The sequence below is a fragment of the Pectinophora gossypiella genome, chromosome 23 (assembly GCF_024362695.1).
Source record: "Pectinophora gossypiella chromosome 23, ilPecGoss1.1, whole genome shotgun sequence".
Taxonomy (NCBI): Eukaryota; Metazoa; Arthropoda; class Insecta; order Lepidoptera; family Gelechiidae; genus Pectinophora; species Pectinophora gossypiella.
In genome coordinates, this window is record NC_065426.1 from 10,602,082 (window position 1) to 10,623,573 (window position 21,492).

General features: G+C 40.0%; 1 protein-coding gene across 1 annotated transcript; it reads right to left on the reverse strand.

Annotated features, from left to right (window-relative positions):
• Positions 1–1,756: 1,756 nt before the first annotated feature.
• Positions 1,757–21,208, reverse strand: LOC126377519 (ribosomal protein S6 kinase-like 1). Its single transcript, XM_050025293.1, has 14 exons — positions 20,953–21,208; positions 19,197–19,367; positions 18,632–18,730; positions 16,609–16,747; positions 16,029–16,189; positions 15,029–15,407; positions 10,928–11,034; positions 10,114–10,278; positions 9,063–9,680; positions 8,181–8,275; positions 7,377–7,520; positions 6,411–6,501; positions 5,660–5,755; positions 1,757–4,040 (listed from the first exon to the last, which is right to left on the reverse strand). Exons 1-14 carry the CDS (start codon positions 21,040–21,042, stop codon positions 3,912–3,914), a joined length of 2,484 nt encoding a protein of 827 aa, XP_049881250.1. The 5' UTR covers positions 21,043–21,208; the 3' UTR covers positions 1,757–3,911.
• Positions 21,209–21,492: the final 284 nt, after the last annotated feature.

Sequence of the window (21,492 nt, forward strand, 5' to 3'; positions counted from 1 at the left end):
TTGTGAGAACCAATCAGAGCCTTGCATTCTCCGAAGATCGTGATGTTAACCGGCCATTTCAAATTGTTGCTTCTTCACAACAAAATCAAGTTATAGAGCGTATTTTTTATTTGTTGAGGTTACAGAGCTATGTTTGAAAATGGTTTGAAATACGTGAGTTCAATTCAAAACTTATTCTCGATTTTATAATAGACTTCTTTATCAACATTTTAAACTACAATCAAGTATTGTAGGTGCCTATTTTCACTTTAAACGGCACTTTTTACCATTTTAATCCATTAGATAGGCACCTCAAGTTGAAAGGTGACTTTAACTCTCAAAGGTTTAAGTTTAAAGTAGTATAAAGCGGTGTGTTTAAAGTTGATCACCTCGGAAGAAATCTCCGGCCTCGAATGGTATGCGGTCTGGCATGTCAGAAGCCTGTGCAGAATTTACTTTGTATGACGTAATCATAATCAGTGCTCAGGTAGGTATCGATTTAGAGATGATTAGGATAGGAAAAAGTAAGCTTACTATAGAATGTCTTTCAATCTGTGGTTAAGGTATTTATACTCATTATTATCAACTACTTCAATTATTACATGCATCTTTGATGGGTAGGCAGAGAGGGTCTATCACCGGGGACAATGTTCTTTCTCTATTTGCTTATTATTTCTTCATTCGTTACTGATTTTATCTTATACCTACTTACTTAATTCATTTATTCGCAATAAAAATGGTATATGTAGTTTACAAAAAACAAATAGATTTTAATGTATCTAACTTCTTATAGGTAATAAGATGAGAGTGGATGAAGCGAAAGTGGTTTATCAGGATCTTAGTAAGAGGAATTCCGTGATCTCTGCCTACCCCAAGTGGAAATAGGCGTGATCTTATGTACGTAACATGTAGTATAATAATAAATTGTTCAAAAACTTTACACATTTAGGAACTACTAATGCCATCTATGGAAAGACGAGTGAACTAAAATTCAAACAGCACAATCGATTTACGCGCGCAAATTCTTTAGCAGAGATAGAAATCGCCAGTGGACTCGATACTAAGAAAAGGCCGTGTGTGTTTATGTAAATAGGTATAACAAGTCACGCACGAGACAGGTCCTATAAAGTAAGTTCCGTAATTGCCTAAATCCAGGCTATCTGGTCGGTCAAGTATCGCTAATAGCTGCTAGTGTAGAAACCTAGCTGTCACTCACGTAGTGTAGGTACTTCCGTCAACAAGCGTACGTGGTCTGACTTCCTATAGTATAGCGGTAACGTACCCAACTGTGGTGGGGAAGGATGGTTATGAAATTTGACTTGAAGGCTTAATGTATAAGCATGTTTTGTTCTGTCTCTATCTATGTGCTCTGTTTGTTCGTAATCGTCATCAAGGTGACCAGAGGTTGGTGGAGCACCACTCAGAACCCAAATCAATTGAGAAAAGTGACCTTAAATGACCTTAAATGACCCGATCGGGCATCAAACACGGGACCTCTGTAGTGCACTTGTTTAGGAATTTATATTAAATTATTTATTGTACACATAAAAAGCAACAAAAGAACATTGTATGGCAAAAGATGGGCTTATTTCAATAAGAAGTTAATTCCAGCCAACACTGCGTGGTGTGAAATATTATAATTAGGCAGCTATTAAAATTAAAAACACAAAAGTCCACTTAACCTCCTAAGGCCGAGATTTAAACACAATACACAATAGTTCGGCTTTACTTACCACTTTTTTTTACCACTTTAATGTAAAAAAGTAAAAACATTGAATCTCATAAATTGTGTTTTATTTCTATAAAAATGTAACAGTATACAGTCCTACACTTAATTAATTTGATTTCATAAACACAAAACAATGTACAGAACAGACATAAATATTAAAAATTCATCCGAGCAATAACTACTAATAACTTTAAGTTTTCCACTTGAATTTTATTATCAATATACCTCAATATGTCTGCAATTTAAGGAACAATAAACATTTACATAATATCAGGAAGTCAGGAACCAATTTAAATAAAATATAGCCGAAAGATCGAGATCACAATTTAAAAAACCAAATACTTTTAAATAATTAGATTTTGTATAAATATTAAAATACTATATTTGTACCAAAACTACAAATTCTAAGTACATTATACTTTTCAATTAATTTTTATTTTTCAGTTAGCAAAACTGACTAGAATAACCAGTAATGAATTAATATTAATTTAAATAATTCTACAATTATAATTTAACCTAGAGTTACATAAATTTTTATTTGTAAATAATTATATTTGGAAACAAAATGCATTTTGAAATTAATAGATTTAAATAATTTAGAATATATTTGAACTATTTGACCAAATACTCGCTACTTTCTACTCTTCTTGCTAAATTATGGGCGAAACAAACTCAATGGCAAGACTCGTCTTGCAAAACTTGTAAAAAGAACAAAAAAAAACAATTTATAAATAAAATTCAAAACCTTAAACAATATCTCTACCTACTAAACATATCCCTACTAAATCATCTCACTTATATTTTTAAGCTCTAAAGTTTTATAATTGTTACAGGAATGTTTTGCTAAATATCTTGAGACTCTAAATTAGGCGTCTTTTTTATTTTCAAGAGAAATAGAAATTTTAATATTGTTTTTTGGTCAACATGTCGTAACTACCGCCATCTATGTGAGTAATATGAACTACATCCTCAGTATTGATTTTGTGCGAGTTCCCATTAAAATCCATAGATGTCGCTTTTAAAACTGCATATCGAAACGAATTAATTACGTCATCAAAATAATTAAAATTTTATCTCATTGGATAATTGTTTGACAAAGACTGTGACTGTCTAAGAAGGCCAAAGTAATTCATCTAGAAAGCAATATTGCAATTTGACAGTTGCGTATACATTAATATCAAGAAGTGTCAAATAGCAATATTGCTTTATTTAGGTAATTGCTCCAATGTGGCCTTCTTAACCACCACACGTTTAGGCTGTGCGTCCATGTACAGAGCGTCGTCATTTATAATGTGTTGTCATAGCAACGTCGGGCGCGGATTAGTCGATCTAGTGAACTCAGTATTATAGCAAACTACATAAGGCGGTCTGCTCGGCTCTTTGGACGCGTTTTCGTATGAATTCGCTTCGTGCATATCACCAGCATCATTAAGAGCCACGCTCTTGTCGGTGTAGCGTTCTCCATTCTTGTCTATCAAAGGCCAATACTTTCACTTCCTCATAAGACACGACGTTAGTCTTTTCTTTAATTTGTTCCATGTAAGCTCTTATTGGTCTTCCCCTTCCTCTCTTTCCTTCTGATTCTTCCGTCAGTCATTTACTTGTTTAGACCAGTGCAAATTAATATTCACAAGCACAATACGTTTAACAGGAAGCTCGGTGACGCGTGGGTACTTAGTTCAACTTGCGATGGATGTACCTCTAACGGCCTCCGTAGTCCAGTGGTTGAGCGTTGTGCTCACGATCCGGAGGTCCTGAGTTCAATTCCTGGTGGAGACATATCACAAAAATCACTTTGTGATCCCTAGTTTGGTTAGGACAAGCTGATCACCTGATTGTTCGAAAGTAAGACGATCCGTGCTTCGTAAGGCACGTTAAGCCGTTGGTTCCGGTTACTACTTACTGATGCTATTACGTAGTCATTACATGAGCCATGTCAGGGGCCTTTGGCGGCTCAATAGTAACCTTGACACCAGAATTGATGAGGTAGGTAATCCACCTCACAACCCACACGACAGAAGATGTACCTCTAACTACCCCAATTGGGTTATAGTCGTGAGCTTACGTTATATAATATGTTCATGATAGCCTCCCCCCGCCCCGCGCTAGCGACGGCATTGCTGTGTCGTCGTTCATTTGTTACGAATTATTTCATTATACCAGCTAATCAACAGTTTTATTTATTATCCTGGACCTAACAGATTTATTCTGGAACAGTCCAGCTATCGTAGACCTGGGCCCAGTCGATCTGTTTGAAGTATGGATGCCGCTTGATCTCCTCTATCCCGTCCTTGCCAGCGCCGAGGCGTTCCGACGGCTCGTATGTTAGGAGCTGAAACGAAAAACAGGGCAAGAGTGAAGGCGCTTTTCCTGCAGGCATAACTTGGAAGCGTTTTTCTTATTCTCCTTATATGTATTATTATATTGTATAGGCTATTTGTATGTATGTATGTATGTGTGTGTTATTTATTATTACTATTTTCTTATTTATTTTTTTATTTTTATTCGTATCATTATATGTTTATTGCACCAGCCCGTGCTCCAATGCATTAACTTCTTTCACCCTAAGGTTGCCTGGCAGAACATGCTATTTAGCAATAAGGCCGCCCATTGTACTTATGTTTCTATTCGTATGTTTATGTCCTTTGTATATGTCGTTGTGCAATTAAGTATTATTGATTGATTGATTGAAAAACAATAGGTTTTATAAACTTAACCGCACCCATGCAAAAGTCACATTCTTACAGAGTGCCGCCTAGCGTGTAAGAGTGAGACAGACAGTGCGCGCGTTCCCCCTTACTCAAATTCAAAAATATCTTTATTCAGTAGGTAACATAGTTACACTTTGAATTGTCAATTTTACATAACGAACGTCTCATCCGTCTAAAACTACTGCAGCATCCACAACCTGTATAGCCGGGGAAAAGAGCGGCTTACGGCCATTCAGATAGTAAGGGTGGTATTAATAAACTAATCTCAGCTTTGAGACTGCCCTCAAGATTATGTCAATGTGACAGTTCTTATATAAAAACAGGGACTTGAGCATGATCTTGAGGGCAGTCTCAGAGATTAGTTTATTAATACCACCCTTAGACCCAGAGTATACAGCACCGTGGACAGGAGCACAACCCACGCCGTACACACCTCTTCCCGACTCACTGGGATTACAGGCAACACGACATTCCTGAAGAGCACTGAAGCACTTGAATCGACCTCCGGTCTGAGGGGGGCAGTGATGTAGCGGACTCAACTAGTTGGCCACCTAGTTCCGCCCACATGCAACAGATGGCGCCACATTCAATAATGCAGTCTTCCAAGCGGTCGTGAAACGCGGTATCGAAGTTTACACGGCAAGACGCATATATACAACTTCCAACATAACACCGTTGGATCGTCGATCCCTAGTCACACTACCAACTTGTGGCTAGCGGGGTACTATGCTCAGTTCGGTACCCTGAAAAACATTCTTCGGCGGCAGCACACCCACGCCGCCAAACAAACAAACACAGAAGGGGTGCGGTAACTCCCGCTCGGTGGTCTATACGAATTGGTGCTGTGGTACACCAGCTTGCTTCTCAAACGGAGAGCGCCGGTTCGAACCCCGGTACTGGTGTTCCAATGAGTTATTAATGTATTTTTAGAGCAATTTTTCACTAACACAGTTGGCTCGACCCTTATAGGCGGCGATACGGCTCACCACCTATCATATAACAGAAAGGTACTTAGTCCATCTTACGATGGACGTACAGTCATGAGCAATATAATGTACCCACTTTAGGACTCTGTCGCACTAACATATTTGACATTTAGTGAGACTTACAGTTCAATTTGTCAAAAAAGTTAATGTGACATGGTACCAAAGTGTATACATATTAATGCTCGTGACCGTACCTCTGACTATCCCATTTGGGATATAGTCGTGAGTCGTGAGCTTATGTATTGAGCTATTACCTGTGTAAGGAGGGACTGTTCTTCCACAGTCAGCCCATCAGGCAGCTGCAGGATCGTGTGACTCGTGAACACGCTGCGGTGGTAGTATGACAGTGGCTGCAACAACAGTATAACAGTTACTATTACCGGTAGACCGACTAAAGAAAGCTGCTTAGCCGCAGTAAGCCGATTGGTCGGCCCATTAAACCGATTGGTCGGTTCATTAAACCGATTGTTCGGCCCAGTAAACCGATTGTTCGGCCCAGTAAACCGATTGGTCGGCCCAGTAAACCGATTGGTCGGCCCAGTAAACCGATTGGTCGGCACAGTAAACCGATTGGTCGGCCCAGTAAAACGCTTAGTCGGCCCAGTAAGCCGATTGGTCGGCCCAGTAAGCCGATTGGTCGGCCCAGTAAGGTAGTTAGTCGGCCCAGTAAGCAGACTAGTTGCCACTGTAACCCGATTCGATGGCCCAGTAAGCTGATTGGTCGCCCCAGTGAGCAGTTCAATCGGCCTAGAAAGCCGCTTAGGCGGCCCAAAATGCCGATTATTCGGTCTATTTTGCAGCTATTACTGTGTAGGAAAGTACTGTTTCTAAAGTTAGTAATAAGCACGAAACATGAAGAACATAATTAACATCATCTCCTTGGCCGGGCATGTGATGAGCGGATCACACTTATCTCAGCTACTGTAGTAACTTGCAGGACTATTAGATTGCCAATTTGTCCGAAACCACTTTGACCACATGGCCGGCCAAGTGTTGCCCACTGACCACTCCGCACAGCAGCCGGTACATGAGCGCCCCGAAGCTCCAGTAGTCGCACACCCGCACGTCGGTCACCTCGTCCCTCTCACACGAGTACCTAGAAAATAAATAAAAAATGAACAAGGTGTTAGTGATATCGTAACGAAAACTTTGAAGGAGTCATCAAGTGGAATTTTCCTTCGCAAAAGTACGGAACTGAAAATAACAATAAAAAAACAAAAAAAATCACGAATTTTCCGACAGGACACTTGATATCAACTCAGAATCATGGTCTGAATCCTCCCCCTCAGTATCCGTTACGATGTCAGTAATACCGATACGTACTCATATCTGTACGTACTTGTACGGGGAGTAAGCGACGTCGTAACGAATACTGAGGGGGATGAATCAACTTATTATTGAAGTAGAATTTTCCATCGCATTTTTATGTATGTACCATGGTATAAGAAGACCAGGTATGCTCAAAACTGACAGCTAGCATTTCAAGGTTAGCCCAGCTGACGTCATCCCACCCCGCGTTGCCATTTCGTAAAAAAAAATTACCCACGACCAATGTTTTTAATTTACTTTGCAAGGAAATTTTGAACTTTTAGTAAAAGATATGTGACAAATAATAGTAATTAAATACATTAGTCAGTCATTCGCTTAATTTTCAATAATAACATTTACGTCCTGGAAATGTTGGAGATATCAATTGAATGGTAACACTTACGTCATCAATGGGCTAGCAATGGCGGCTTGTCAACAGATTGAGCATACCTGCGGGCTTAGCACCGTAAGCACGCGACTCTTTCTCGCCGCAACAGAAATCGTCTGTCTCTTTCTGTGCAGTACTGTGAGAGAGTGATGGGTGACAAATGTCGAGGCGAGAAAGAGTCGCACGCTTACGGTGCTAAGTTTTCTTGTCTTCTTATACCATGGTATGTATAATGTTTCTTGGATGAAATGAATATGGAAACTATCCTAACCCACCTGTACAACTCCGGCGCTACATACAGCATCACCCCAGGCCTGTGCAGTTTGGATAGAGTCACCTCTATGTCCGAGTACGATGTGAAATATGTCAGGATCACTTGTCCGCCCTCGCCTAGCAGGATGTTCGACGGGTTCAGGTCCCTGGAAGGTAGGAGGGGTGGCTTAGATTAGTCTGTAGTACAATTAACTCTGTCTGTAGAACTATTTCTATTCTATTCTAGTCAATCTTATATGTCACCTATTCCACCTGTCCGTGAAAATATATGCACAGGGTGTTAGTGCCTTCTAGACACTGCAAATCATTTGAAAAAGATGTGTGACGCCTGAAGGGTGACACCACCGAATAGAAAAGAGGTTGGAAAGGCCGAGTGATAGCTAAACGCGCGCCATTTTGTGCTGCCACCAAAGAATGATTATCGATATAGAATGATATTTTAGGGTATCGAACTTAGCATAGTACCCCGCTAGCCACAAGTTGGTAGAGTGACTTTGGAAGTTGTATATATGCGTCTTGCTGTGTAAACTTCGATACAGCGTTTCACGACTGCTTCATGACTGCATTATTTAATGTGGCGCCATCTGTTGCACGTGGGCAGAACTAGCTAGCCAACTAGTTAGGTTCGCCTCACATGTGTAAGCAAATAGTTCTCATCCGTAAACTTTACGACGCACGGAGCTCCGCGCAAATATATTAAAAGGTCATCTTGTGCATTATAATATGCAGGGCAATACGTTAAATATCGACTATCATCCATGGAGAACCCTCTTTATCAGAGGAAAGCTAAAAGCCTTAGTCCCCACCTGCACAGCACCCCGCAGTGGTGCAGGCTCTCCAGCGCCGTGAGCAGCTGCGCCGCCCAGCGCCGCACGGCGCCCGCGGGCAGCACGCGGCCCGCCTGAGGGGGGGGCGATGGTATTAACAGCTGATAACTTGTATATATATACTGGGTGTTAGTGACATCGTAACGAAAACTTTGAGGGATGATTCAGACCATGATTCTGAGTTGGTAACAAGTAAATTTTCCTGTTGTAAATTTATGAGTTTTTGTATTTTTTTAAATTTTCCGTTCCGTACTTTTGCGACGGAAAATTCCACTTGATATCAACCCAGCACCATAGCCTGAATCATCCCTCAAAATTTTCGTTACGATGTCACTAACACCCTATATGTTATGATAAGATTGGAGCATAGGAGATACTTCGTAAAGACAGAATTTACGTACTTTTTTCTTTATCCTTATTACTTGATTACATCGTATAATCTTTGAGACTTAGGCTTTTTATTCTGTGGGGAACTACTTCCTGGCCGCACCCCAACATTAATTTTCTTTTAATGCTTTGACATACAGTTTTTTATTTATTTTTTAAATGTAGACGTTATATTTACACAAGAGAGGAAGGGGAAGACCAAGAAGAGCTTACATGGAACAAGTTGAAGAGAAGGCGAACGTTATGTCTTATAAGGAATTAAAACACATAATAACGGGTTCTTACCGCGTTTAAATGGGGATATGAGACTCCCGTTATTATGTAAGAACCCGTTATTATGTGTTTTAATTATGATAATAACCGCGTAATCTTATAAGGAAGTTAAAGAATTGGCCTTTGATAAACAAGAATGGAAAATGCTACACTGAACTGACAAGAGCGCGGCTCTTAAATTAGTGATGATGGTTCACTTACCCTGTTAATAGGAGGCGTCTCGACTCTCCTCTCAACTTTCCCAACATTTTGTACTTTAACCTCTTCCCTATCACTAACGACTTGAATTTTGACGTCTTCCTCTTCCACGGGTTTATCACCAACTATTGACACTTCACTTAAAACTTTATCGACATTTTTCAACAATTTCTGCGAATTCAATACAATTTCTGACACGTCCATATTGTCATAATTATCAGTCTTATTATTGTTACTTGTATCTACTTCATCTATGTTAGCTATAATACTAATTTCTGAGTCCGTCGCTGACTTTACATTTTCAACTTTGTTAATACTGTCTACGTTTTCATTTTCAACGTCACCTCTTTTGTTTTTCGGTTCTGTGAAGACGTTTTCGAGGTTCACTTCTCTTTGGGGAGTGTTGGGTATAGATTTCGCGTAGTTTTTTATGTAGTCGAATAGTTTCTCGCCCGGAGCGTACGCTAGTATGAGGAATATGAGGTTGTTGGTTTCTATGTAGGAGTGTAAGGGCACCATGTATGGGATGACGGTCGGCAAGATAGGTTGGCGGGTCTCGTTCGTGTTCTGCAGGAAATACTCGTCGAATTCAGTCAGGTTGTTCGGTATTTTTTGGATGACCTAAAAAGAAACATTTTGGTACTGTTACATTATTATTATTATTTATTAAGTACAGTAGCAGCATAAGCTGATGCGTGTGCGTCACTGCACTTGGGTTTTTGTTTTTTTATAATGTTCGTCAAGTCTATTCTTAAATGAGTTCACTGATCATTCATTTACCATAGTAAATGTAATTAAGTAAATTATTACTTACATAATCATCATCATCATTGTTCATTACTAACATATTATGATACCTCATCATCATCAGCCCATTAATGTCCCCACTGCTGGGGCACGGGCCTTAAACCACCACGCGGGCCCAGTGCGGATTGATGGTTATTAACGACTGCTAATGCAACCGGGACCAACGGCTTAACGTGCCTTCCAAAGCACGGAGGAGCTCGTACGTTAATGGGCTGGTGATGATGATGAGGTTGTATAGAGCGGTTACCTTCATAGCGTAGCATGTCTGCTCAGCTCGGTGCAGCACGAGCATGATGTTGCTGCCGAGCACGGCGATCACCCTGTAGAGCGCCAGCTCGGCGTAGGGCCGCCGCAGCATGCAGGCCGGCAGCGGGCAGTGCAGGCGCCGGCGGGGGAGCGCCTCTTGTAGCAGCTGCGGCATAAACAGCATATATATGTCGTGGCCAGATCAGAATTGATCATTTCATGTGCTCGGTCATTTCATGAAATAGAATAAGTCTGGTTGGCCACATCATGATGTAGTTTGGCCAGATTTGGGACAAAACGTTTAACGATATGAGCAATTAAATGCATGATTACTTCATGTAAATGACAGACTTAAAATAAAATTAGATGGCTTCTGCAGGAATTACCACCATTGGTAACCTAACCTACCTAACCTGAAGGTGAGACTGGCTCGGCTTTTTACAGAAGCGACTGCCTGCCTGATCTTCCAACTCGAAGAGAAAACCAGTCCAATACAAATTACGTTACATACCTTCGAAACGCATTTCTCGGGTATGTAGGTTTCCTCGCGATGTTTTCCTTCACACCTGAATACGTGATAATCATTTACGACCAAAATATGAATTTGAAAACAAGTTCGAGGCCTGTGCTGGGATTCGAACCTGGGACTTCAAAGTGAGAGGCTCTCAATGGACAACCACGGCTATTTGAATATTGGCATCATCATCAAGTTAAGAGCCACGCTCTTGTCGGTGTAGCATTTCCCATTCCAGTCTATCAAAGGCCAATTCCTTGACTCTCTCTCTGAATATTGTACAGATAAGAAAACCACTTACGCTCTGTTCGCCATCACATAGATGGTTCTTATACAGACTCTCGGCATACGACAGGTATTTGTTGGTCTTCTCCTTGATCAACGCGCGCCTCTGGGAGTCTGTGTCCGCTATAAAAACAGAACAAACATACATAAACACACGCCCGTGATCCGTAATGGGGTGGGCAGAGCTACAAGTAATCGAAGACAATCAAGAGGTGTATTTTTATGATGTTTCAAGGTGATCAGCCTGTAATGTCCTAACCAAACTAAGAACTACAAAGTGATTTTTGTGATATGGGATTCGAACCCGGAGCCTCCGGATCGTGAGTCCAACGCTCAACTACTGGACCACAGAGGCCGTGACATGAGCCATGTCAGTGGCCTTTGGCGGCTCAATCATAATCCTGATACCAGGGTTGATGAGGCTGGTATACCACCTCACAACCCACCTGTTAAGAAGAAAAACGGAATAATACTACGTATAGAACGGCAACTCTTCCCTCCCCACCAACGTCTGAGCTACGGATGCATCACCCCCCCTCGAAGATAGTTTAGACTTGAATCGTGAAGGCAGCGCGCGGAACGTTGTTTTTATTTTTTAGTTTTTTTTTTTTAGTTTATATGTTCGAATTTTGAAATTGGACGCCGATGTTATCTCGCCTGATTCAAATATTTGATCTCATAGTAATTGTCGGAAGTAATGACTGTTAAATTAGTTATTGTAATTGGCAGCCCTCATAAGTCACAGAAATTCAAATTCAAAGATATAACCATACCCTTTACAGTAGGTAACATAGTTACACTTTAATAACGAACATCCGCCTAAAACTACTGCAGCTTCTCACAACCTGTATAGCCGGGGAAAAGAAGCTGCAAGAAAAACCTCGGCACAGGGCCCTAGACGTTCTTTAAAAAAAAATTAACATAAAATATTTTTATACAATTGAGTAATTTAGCTACCTAATATCAGACAGTTAATCCCATGCATTCATATCTTCTAAATAATCACTAACTTTATAATAACCTTTTTTGTAAAGTTTCTGTTTAACTACTGTCTTAAAACAGTTGACACGCAAATTCTGAATGTCAACGGAAATCTTATTGTAAAAACGTATACACACAGATGCGCGTGTACGATAACTTTTTTGTTTTTTTGACGTGACTTATTGTAGATTTGCCGCAGATGGCATTAACTACTTGGCCGGACAAATGGGGAGCGCTGAAGGCTCTCACCCGGTACAACGTTTAAGACAACAGGCCTGAGGGTGCCCAGTTGGGCGCGAACCTAGGCTCAGGGCGTCGTCTGAGAGGAAAAATGTTTGAAAGAATTAATCGACCCTAGTGGGTTGATAGCGATAAGCGCTGAATGAGGGAAATCGTCGACCACGCCGGCGGGGTCGGTATCGGGGTCCTGAAGTGTTTGGTGTCGCGAGCTGATTGGCTGCCTCTATGGCTAGAGTAATCGGGTCGTCGTGTACGATAACGTCAATGTGTAGTGTCTGTGTGAAACGAGGTTGTTTGAACAAAGTGTCCGGGGTGTGATATTGCTGAGTATAATTGGACCCCAGACGCCTATTGGTCGATCATTCATTCAATTAAGTTTTCGAGATGTATGTTTGAGTTGGGGTCAATTAGAGACATGTGTTTAAGTGGTTTAGTTATTTTCGTTGTACGGGCACGAGCACTAGTATGTACGTTATACGAGCACTTTGATACCATGTCACATTAACTTTTTTGACAAATTAAACCGTCATCATCATCAGCCGTACGACGCCCACTGCTGGGCATAGGCCTCCCCCAAGGATCTCCACGACGATCGGTCCTGCGCTGCCCGCATCCAGCGGCTTCCCGCGACCTTCACCAGATCGTCGGTCCACCTTGTAGCGGGCCTACCCACTGAGCGTCGCCCGACACGCGGCCGCCACTCCAGAACCCTTCCGCCCCAGCGGCCATCGGTTCTCCTCGCCATGTGTCCTGCCCACTGCCACTTCAGCTTTGCAGCTTTGTTTCGGAGAAATTAAACCGTAAGTCTCATTAAATGTCAAATATGATAGTGCGACAGGGTTCTAAAGTGGGTACATGATATTACTCATGACTGTACACAGAGTTTGGGGTAAAATGATGGAATGGTCAACTTTCGTGTGGATTGTAAGGTCAATAACCGATCTCACCAATCCAGTCGAATTCAGTGGTTTAGACTTTATAGCCCAAGCCGGGATTCGGGGTCACGCGTTCCCCGAACAACTCCGAGCTATCACGGATTGTTAACACAACACAAACTCAAGCATAAGCTGTTAATGCATGAACTTCTTTCACCCTAAGGTTGCCTGGCAGAAATTGCTGTTTAGCAATAAGGCCGCCTATCGTGCCTAGGAGTTTTCAAGGCTAGAGTGAATACGCATTTGCTAGGTAAGCGTGATCTACCGTAGATCACTTAACATCAGGTGAGATTGTGGTCAAACGCGAGCCTATTATATTTAAAAAAAAAAAAAATATTTCTTTAACAGAGATGGTACATAAAAAAAATTATATTCGTATGTACAGTCATGAGCAATATAATGTACCCACTTTAGGACTCTGTCGCACTAACATATTTGACATTTAGTGAGACTTACAGTTCAATTTGTCCAAAAAGTTAATGTGACATGGTACCAAAGTATAAACATATTAATGCTCGTGATGAGTCGTGACCGTATATGTCCTGTGTAATGTTTTGTGTAATAAAGAATTATTGATTGATAAACTCACGACTATGTTCCCGATTGGGGTGGTCAGAGGTATATCAATATTACACTTACGTTTATCCTTGGGATCTTTTCGATATTCTTGAAAATACTCGCACACATACAGAAAATCCATTTTGAATGATTCACTACACTATACACACACACACACACACGCTTATGAAATTATTATCTACCGTGCTTCTTTTTGTAGAAGGGAGAATGACTGCAGTATGGAAATCTATTTGCAATTTATTAGTAAAAATAGCAGTTAAGAATATTTGTAAGCTTACGCAATTTAAAACTATATTTCACGTAGAAATCTTTATATTGTTATCAAGAAACGTCCGTCCACATTGAAAGTCGACAACGTTCTGAAGATAACTGGCCAGTTATCGGGTGGTATCTGTTTGCATTCCTTAGACGGACGCCTTGCAGTCAATTAGGGAGAAATGATACTAATTATCGTAACCAGTAAGGCCATATCACGCCATATGCATATCAGTTGCCGTAGCATGGCACCTAACAACTCAGCTGACGCGATAAAAGAATAAAATGCTTTTTTATCGTGTAGCTAACAAAACTCACGACTATATTCCAATAGGGTAGTCAGAGGTACATCCATTGCAAGATGAACTAAGCAAATCACCTCACCGAGCTTTCTATTAGACCAACGTGATGGTGAGCTGTAGGCCAACTGGGCACCCTCAGGCCTTAAATTTTGTACCGGGTGAGAGCCCTTAGCCCTTAATCAGGTGATCAGCCTGTAATGTCCTAACAAAACTAGGGATCACGAAGTGATTTTTTGTGATTTGTCCCCACCGGGATTCGAACCCGAGACCTCTGGATCGTGAGCACAACGCTCGACCACGGAGGCCGTTATTATGTGATAAGTGAGTGAGTCAGTGACTTTTCGCTTTTACATACAATATTAAGTATACTCAGACTAGCTTTTGTCCGCGACTTCGTCCGCGTGGCGTGTTATAAAAGAGAGATCTTTGTGTGTGTGGGAGTGCATGTCAAATTTCAAGCATCTAACTTATGCAGTTTAGATTTTTTTATACAACATTTTTTTCCCGCTCCCATTTTTAAAAATACAGCCATAACTAAACTTTATATTTACTAAGGTATGCATGCATGCTAGATTGAAAACATCTACTCGTATCTTACGCGGTTTAGATTTTTTCATACAAATGTTTTTTCCCGCTAATTCCCCGTTCCCGTGGGAATTTCGGGAATGCCTTTCTTAGTGCACCTCTACGGTACCTAAGCTAGGTCCCTTCCAAATTTCAAGTGCCTACGTTTAGCCGTTTAGGCTGTGCGTTGATATGTCAGTCAGTAAGTCAGTCAGTTTCTCCTTTTATATATGTATATTTAGATATAGATTATGTACTCACAATGAACGCCAATGAGCATCTTCTCAATTCCACCTTTATAACACTCAAACGCCCGAGCATACTCCTTCATATCTTCGTACCTGGCAGCTAGATTCAACATATATCCAGCTTCAAACACATAACTATCCTCCGTCTTGGTTTTACACTCAACATTTGACAGAGTCGATGACACTACACTTGTTGTTACACTTTTGCATGACACTCGCGAATCACTTCTCGTATAGGAATGTTCCGTGTTGAAGTTGCTGGATGTTGATTGGTTATCAGCCTCGTTCATGGTGTGGATGTCTTCGAAGTGAGACGTTGATGGTGCATCGAAGATGATCAGGTCAGGCAGGACGTTTTTTTTCACCATTGGTTTTGTGCTTTGGACTGACATCTGAGGAGACCAGAAGGGAAATGAGTTGCAAATACATACACAAATTCACGCCTGAGATCAGATGACTAATACGGTGGCCAGGGCTACAAGCAACAGGCTAGGTTTTAACTAGACAAATCAATTACTTTTCTCTAAACGTCAAGGCACGAAATTACAATGGAATTTGTATGAAAAAGCACTGCCATCATAGGAACTTTCAGACAATCGGGTGATCAGCCTGCAATGTCCTGACAAAACTATACTATACTCACAATGTGATTTTTGTGATATGTCCCCACCGGGATTCGAACTCGGGACCTCCGGATCGTGAGTCCAAAGCTCAACCAGCGGACCACGGAGCTCGACAGTGTGTTGTGTGTGTTATTATCTCAACTAGCCTAAGGTGTCCCACTGCTGGGCAAAGGCCTCCATCCATTTCCACCAGGACTCTCTGCAATGCTTCCTCCGGCCAGCCTTCCAGGAAAGCATCCAAGTCGTCGCGCCATCTTTGCCTCGGTCTGCCACGCCTGCGTCTGTCTCTACTCGGAGACCATTCTGTGGTGATCTTAGCTCACAGGTTGTTAGGCATGCGACAGACGTGACGTATTATATGTTAAGTATATTTATTGCTATGTCACCCACCTTATCCAGCTCATTGTAGAAGTCGCTGTCGATGCTGTCCAGCGAGCCGGCGGAGGGCGAGGGCGGCGAGGGCCCGCGAGGGCGCTCCACGGAGGCCGCGTGGTGCTCCGGGATGCGCGATATGAAGTCTATCTCGTCCGTTGACTGGTTCGGGTGGCGGGCTGGAGGGGCATATGCAGGGTGTTAGTGACATCGTAACGAAAACTTTAAGGGATGATTCAGGCCAGAATCATCAGACTCATGATCAGAAAAATGCTAAACCCTATAAAAAGCAAAAAATAACTTATCCCACATATGCTTGCAAGCAAACTGAACGTGTAACATTCCTATCACACCTAACAAACGACCTGATGACCTTGAAGCCCTGAACCGATTTGCACCAAACATGGCTAAGAACACTCTCGACTGTTATACCTTTCAAAGAAAAAAAAACCGCATTAAAATCGGATCATCCGTTTGGGAGCTACGATACTACAGACAGACACACATTTACCCACACACACAGACACGTCAAACTTATAACACCCCGTCGTTTTTGCGTCGGGGGTTAAAAAAGAAATAATTTAACAAGAATACCTACCAGTGTGGAGTGGGCTCCGCGTGTCCTCATCATCAGTGTGGTACTCGATGGGCGCGCACTCCTCAACCGGCAGCTGGAGGGACGACCGGATGGCGTTGATCACTCCCCCGGGGGGCGGCTCCGGCGCCGGGTAGCCGGTCTGCAAACATTCACATTTCCGTTAAAAATAGTTCTGAATCTCTGACAACCATACTATAAACAAATATCTATCAAATTAAATCAAATATACTTTATTGCACAGAACTAAATTTTTTTTTATATGCACAAGTATTCCCATGCTGCACTATCCCGCTATATTACTTAATATTCAATATCTCCTATACTTAAAGGTTGCCTGGAAGAGAGACTTAGCAATAAGGCCGCCTATTGTACTAATTCTATTTCTCTTTTGTTTTGTATTTTGTTTTTTCTTGTTTGTGCAATAAAGTATTTGTTATGTTATGTTATGTTAAATTTCAACAGTCAGACATAACACATGACTACAGCACAATTTGGGCGGCCTTATTGCTCTAGAGCAATTTCTTCCAGGCAATCACCAAAAGGAAACAAACATTTACAAACAACTTGGATGCGGGATGGTGCAACAAAAATCTAATCTAATCTATCTATCTACTCAGCCTGTATCCACCCACTGCTGGGTATACCCAGCAGATACTGCTTTCCGGCATACCTCACAATGTCATCCGACCACCGGGCTGGTGGTCTGCCTCGATATCGCATACCATTCCTTGGCCACCATTCAGTAACAGCCTTAGTCCATCAATATATAATAATAAAAAAAAACTAAAAACAATCTTAATCACTACATAGTATAAAACAAAGTCGCTTTTTTTGTCCCTCTATATCCCTATGTACGCTTAAATCTTTAAAACTACGCAACGGATTTTGATGCAGTTTTTTTCAGGAGGAAGGTATATGTATAATAACATCCATTAAATAGTGGAGAAATACTGTTATTTTTGAGGTATTTAATGTGATGTCGTAAATAATTAATTTTTTCCTCAGCATTGCATCCGAGCGAATGGGGCGGGTCGCTAGTATGTTAATAAACGTATTTTCGCAAGATATTAGCGTTCCTAAGGCACAGCAAACGGTTTCGAAAAGCGAATTTTCTGGAAGTCTATATAAATAGAAAAGGAAATTGTTTATTATAAAAGGACTCCACACACAAAGACAATAACATCACTTAAAAATTAGTCTCGAGGCGGACGAGACGTTCGAATGTAAATATTGTCGATTCAATGTGTAACTATGTTACCTACTGACTAAAGATAGTTTTTAACATGGTAAAGGAATACCAGGTATGCTCAAAACTAACAGCTAGCATTCATACAACCCAGCGTAGCCATTTCGTAAAAAAATAAATTACCTACTGTATGGGACATACCTAATAGTCTACCATTTATGGTCAGTCACATCTCTAGCGCGAGCAAGCCAACGCGTCTCAATGTTTGGATCTTGTAATTAAATTAATATCCTAAGTAATACAGTTCATTCTATTGTTTGTGTGGGGTTTTATTAAAATTACCAGCGCTCCCTACACCCACGTTCAATGTTTTTAATTTACTTTGCAAAAAAAATTTGTACTTTTAGTAAAAGGTTTACATACAGTTTTAATGTTTTTTTTATGTGACAAATAATAGTAATTAAATACATTAGTCAGTAATTCACTTAATTTTCAATAATATACGTCCTTGGAATTTTGGGAGATACCAATTGAATTGTAACACTTACCTCATGAATGGGCTAGCAATGGCGGCTTGTCATAGGATTGAGCAAACCTGGTCTTCTTATACCATGGTTTTTAGTTTGAATATGGAGTGGTTGATTGAATACAGGTGTAACAATATTGCACAAAAACGAAATACAAAACAAAAAAGAAATAGAAAGCGCACAACAGGCGGCCTTATTGCTAAGTAGCAATCTCTACCAGGCAACCATTGAGTATAGGAGATATTTAATATTATATAGCATAATGTATGTGTGTGTGGTGTAAGTGTTACTTCTTCAAAATGTCACTTACCTGAAGAAAATTAACAAAATCCGTGCTGGTGAAGAGAAGTTTGTGTTCGGCAATGAACTCTAATACTGTTTTGATCACCTTAGCTCTCTCATCTATCACCTGAAATAAAATATATTATTTTTATTAGTAACAAACAACAATTATAATATGTTTATTTATGCTATGCTTTGATACAGCTATTGTATAATAGAAAATAGCATCACGCCTGTATTTCTAATGGGGTGGGCAGAGGATTACAGTATATTAGTATAATACACTCACTTCTTGCCAGATATATTTAAGTCCCATGTAATATAACTGTATAGTGTAGTCTGTGTGTGTGATATAAATAATAGGAAATTCGTATTCGAACCTGTGACCACACAATGAGAGTCAAGCATTCGTAAACTTTTTTACCTACTTAACATAGGCTCACAACAACTATACAGCCATTGCAAGATGAACTAAGAACTACGTAAGTGTTAGAGGGTTGATGGGGTTGATAATCCACCTCACAACCCACACAATAGAAGAAGAATAACTCATTGCTGCAGTCATAGACAATAAAAAGTTTACTGATACATACCTCCTGTTGAAACCGTTTAAAGAAACTATACTTGGGGAGTGTGGGGAAGGTGCCCCTCAGGTGGAGCCCTGCGTGCAGGCCTCGCATGGACGCATGCAGGCGTTGCACATCACTGTATCGCTTCCATACGGAAACCACGGTCATTGCTTCCGGGGACTGTATTGGGAACAGCTGGAACAAAGTTTTTGTGATTATAGTTTTTTTTTGTTATTTATTCTAACAGCCTCCGTGGTCCAGTGGTTGAGCGTTAGGCTCACGATCTGGAGGTCACGGGTTCGAATCCCGGTGGTTCCCCACTAAAAAGACATTTTCGCGATATATCGGATTTAACATCTTTAAAATTATAATGGCAATACATATTTTAAAACATCATATAAAGATGTGTCATAAGGAGTGTTTCTCTTTATCTTGGTAAAATACTTTTCTTTGGAGGGGCATTCCAAAAAATATTTTTCAGCATTTCGATTTAGGTACTACCTGGTCACAGAATTTTGTGAAAAATAATAAGCTATGGTAATCACTAATTGAGGACCCAATAAGTATTTTGCTAGTATTTTGAGTATAATACACACACACACACACATAAACAGCCTATATACAGGGTGTAAGTGACATCGTAACGAATACCGAGGGGGATGATTCAGACCATGATTCTGAGTTGATATCAAGTGGAATTTCTTGTCGGAAAATTCATGAAATTGTTTGTGTTTTTTAAATTATTTTCCGTTCCATATTTTTGCGACTGAAAATGCCACTTGATATCAACTCAGAATCATGGCCTGAATCATCCCTCAAAGTATTCGTTATGATGTCACTAACACCGTGTATGTCCCACTGCTGGGCACAGGCCTCACCTCAATCAACCGGAGGGGAGTATAATAAGTATATTTTCAGACAACTGAAAGATTAAATAAAATTCTAAAACATATAAGTTATCAGAACGAAGGACAGACCATTTTCTATAAAAAAGAACAACCCATATACTCACTCCTGCAACCCTGCAAGGCATTTAGGCAGTTCTTAATTTTTTTTTTTAAATATTATAAATTACTTATTGTTTTAAATCTAGTTTGTCACATAATTTGCAAAAAGAAAATAAAGAATGTCTACATTGACACAAAACATAAAAAAGGAATTCATAATTATCATTGTGCAATATGTATGAATCATTACAAATATTTACAACTGTATTGCTTTTATTTTAATTACTTTATAATATTTTTTTTTAAAACTGTTGATAATTAATAATTATTGTTTTATAATTTCTTACCTACAATAAAAGAAAACAATACCTTTTTAAGACACATATGGTTGAACAACAAGTTTTGCTTACTATCCATTTCACGGAATTTCACCACCGCTTATAACTGCCTTTCGTTAACAATGTTTAAAGAGTAAAATCTACTCAGTGACCATCTACTTTAGATGCTCTTAGATATAGTGATAAAAGTGAATGTCTAATTTCTGTTCCTAATTAGAAATTCAATTTGTCTCCTTTCACATAATTACTTTTCAGTATTTTAATTAAACAACTAAGTGCTTATTTTGCATATCAGTGGAAACCTATTATGTACGTGGAACTAGACTAGAGCGTAAAAGTACATAAAAATTGAAAACAAGTGTGAAAATATTCAAGGTTTATGCGTTCGTTATAGAACGTTTCCAAGGCCGGTTTTGGTTAAAACATATAAGTAAAGGGCACATAAATACCCTCAAAAGATAGTTCATTACACATGACAAGTAATTCTACACTTACCACACTCGTAATTTTGTAAATAGTGAATCCATTTTTATGCCGAGATGTTTCATCGACCGAAAACCGGCGGACCCACTTGTCTTTCGACATTTTCACGATTTGAAACTACTTTTTGCCATACAATACACTACTGGCTGATTACAGAACTAATTTCACAACTGATAAGCATAATTAAAGAGGAAAAACTAGATATTTCCCCTGTTTTAAGCCATAAATACGCTACAAAAAACCACAATAAAGTCCTCAAAATTAATATTTTTTTGTTTATTATTAACGCTGGCGAAATTATGAAACGAAATACTGAAGATCGTTGTGTATAGTGTTATTTTCCAATACGTACTTCTTTCTAACGTGTCTTTAAGCTCTTCTATCGTGCTATTTAAGCGAATCACTTGACATTTGCATAAAATAGTCCTATCATTTTAAAAAGTATAACGATTGGGTACACGCAAGGAAAAATGAAAGCATTATAAATTGGTAGCATAAGTAGGGCAAATGTGCCTGTTTTGTTCCTGGCATCTTTTATTGTTAGTGAAATTA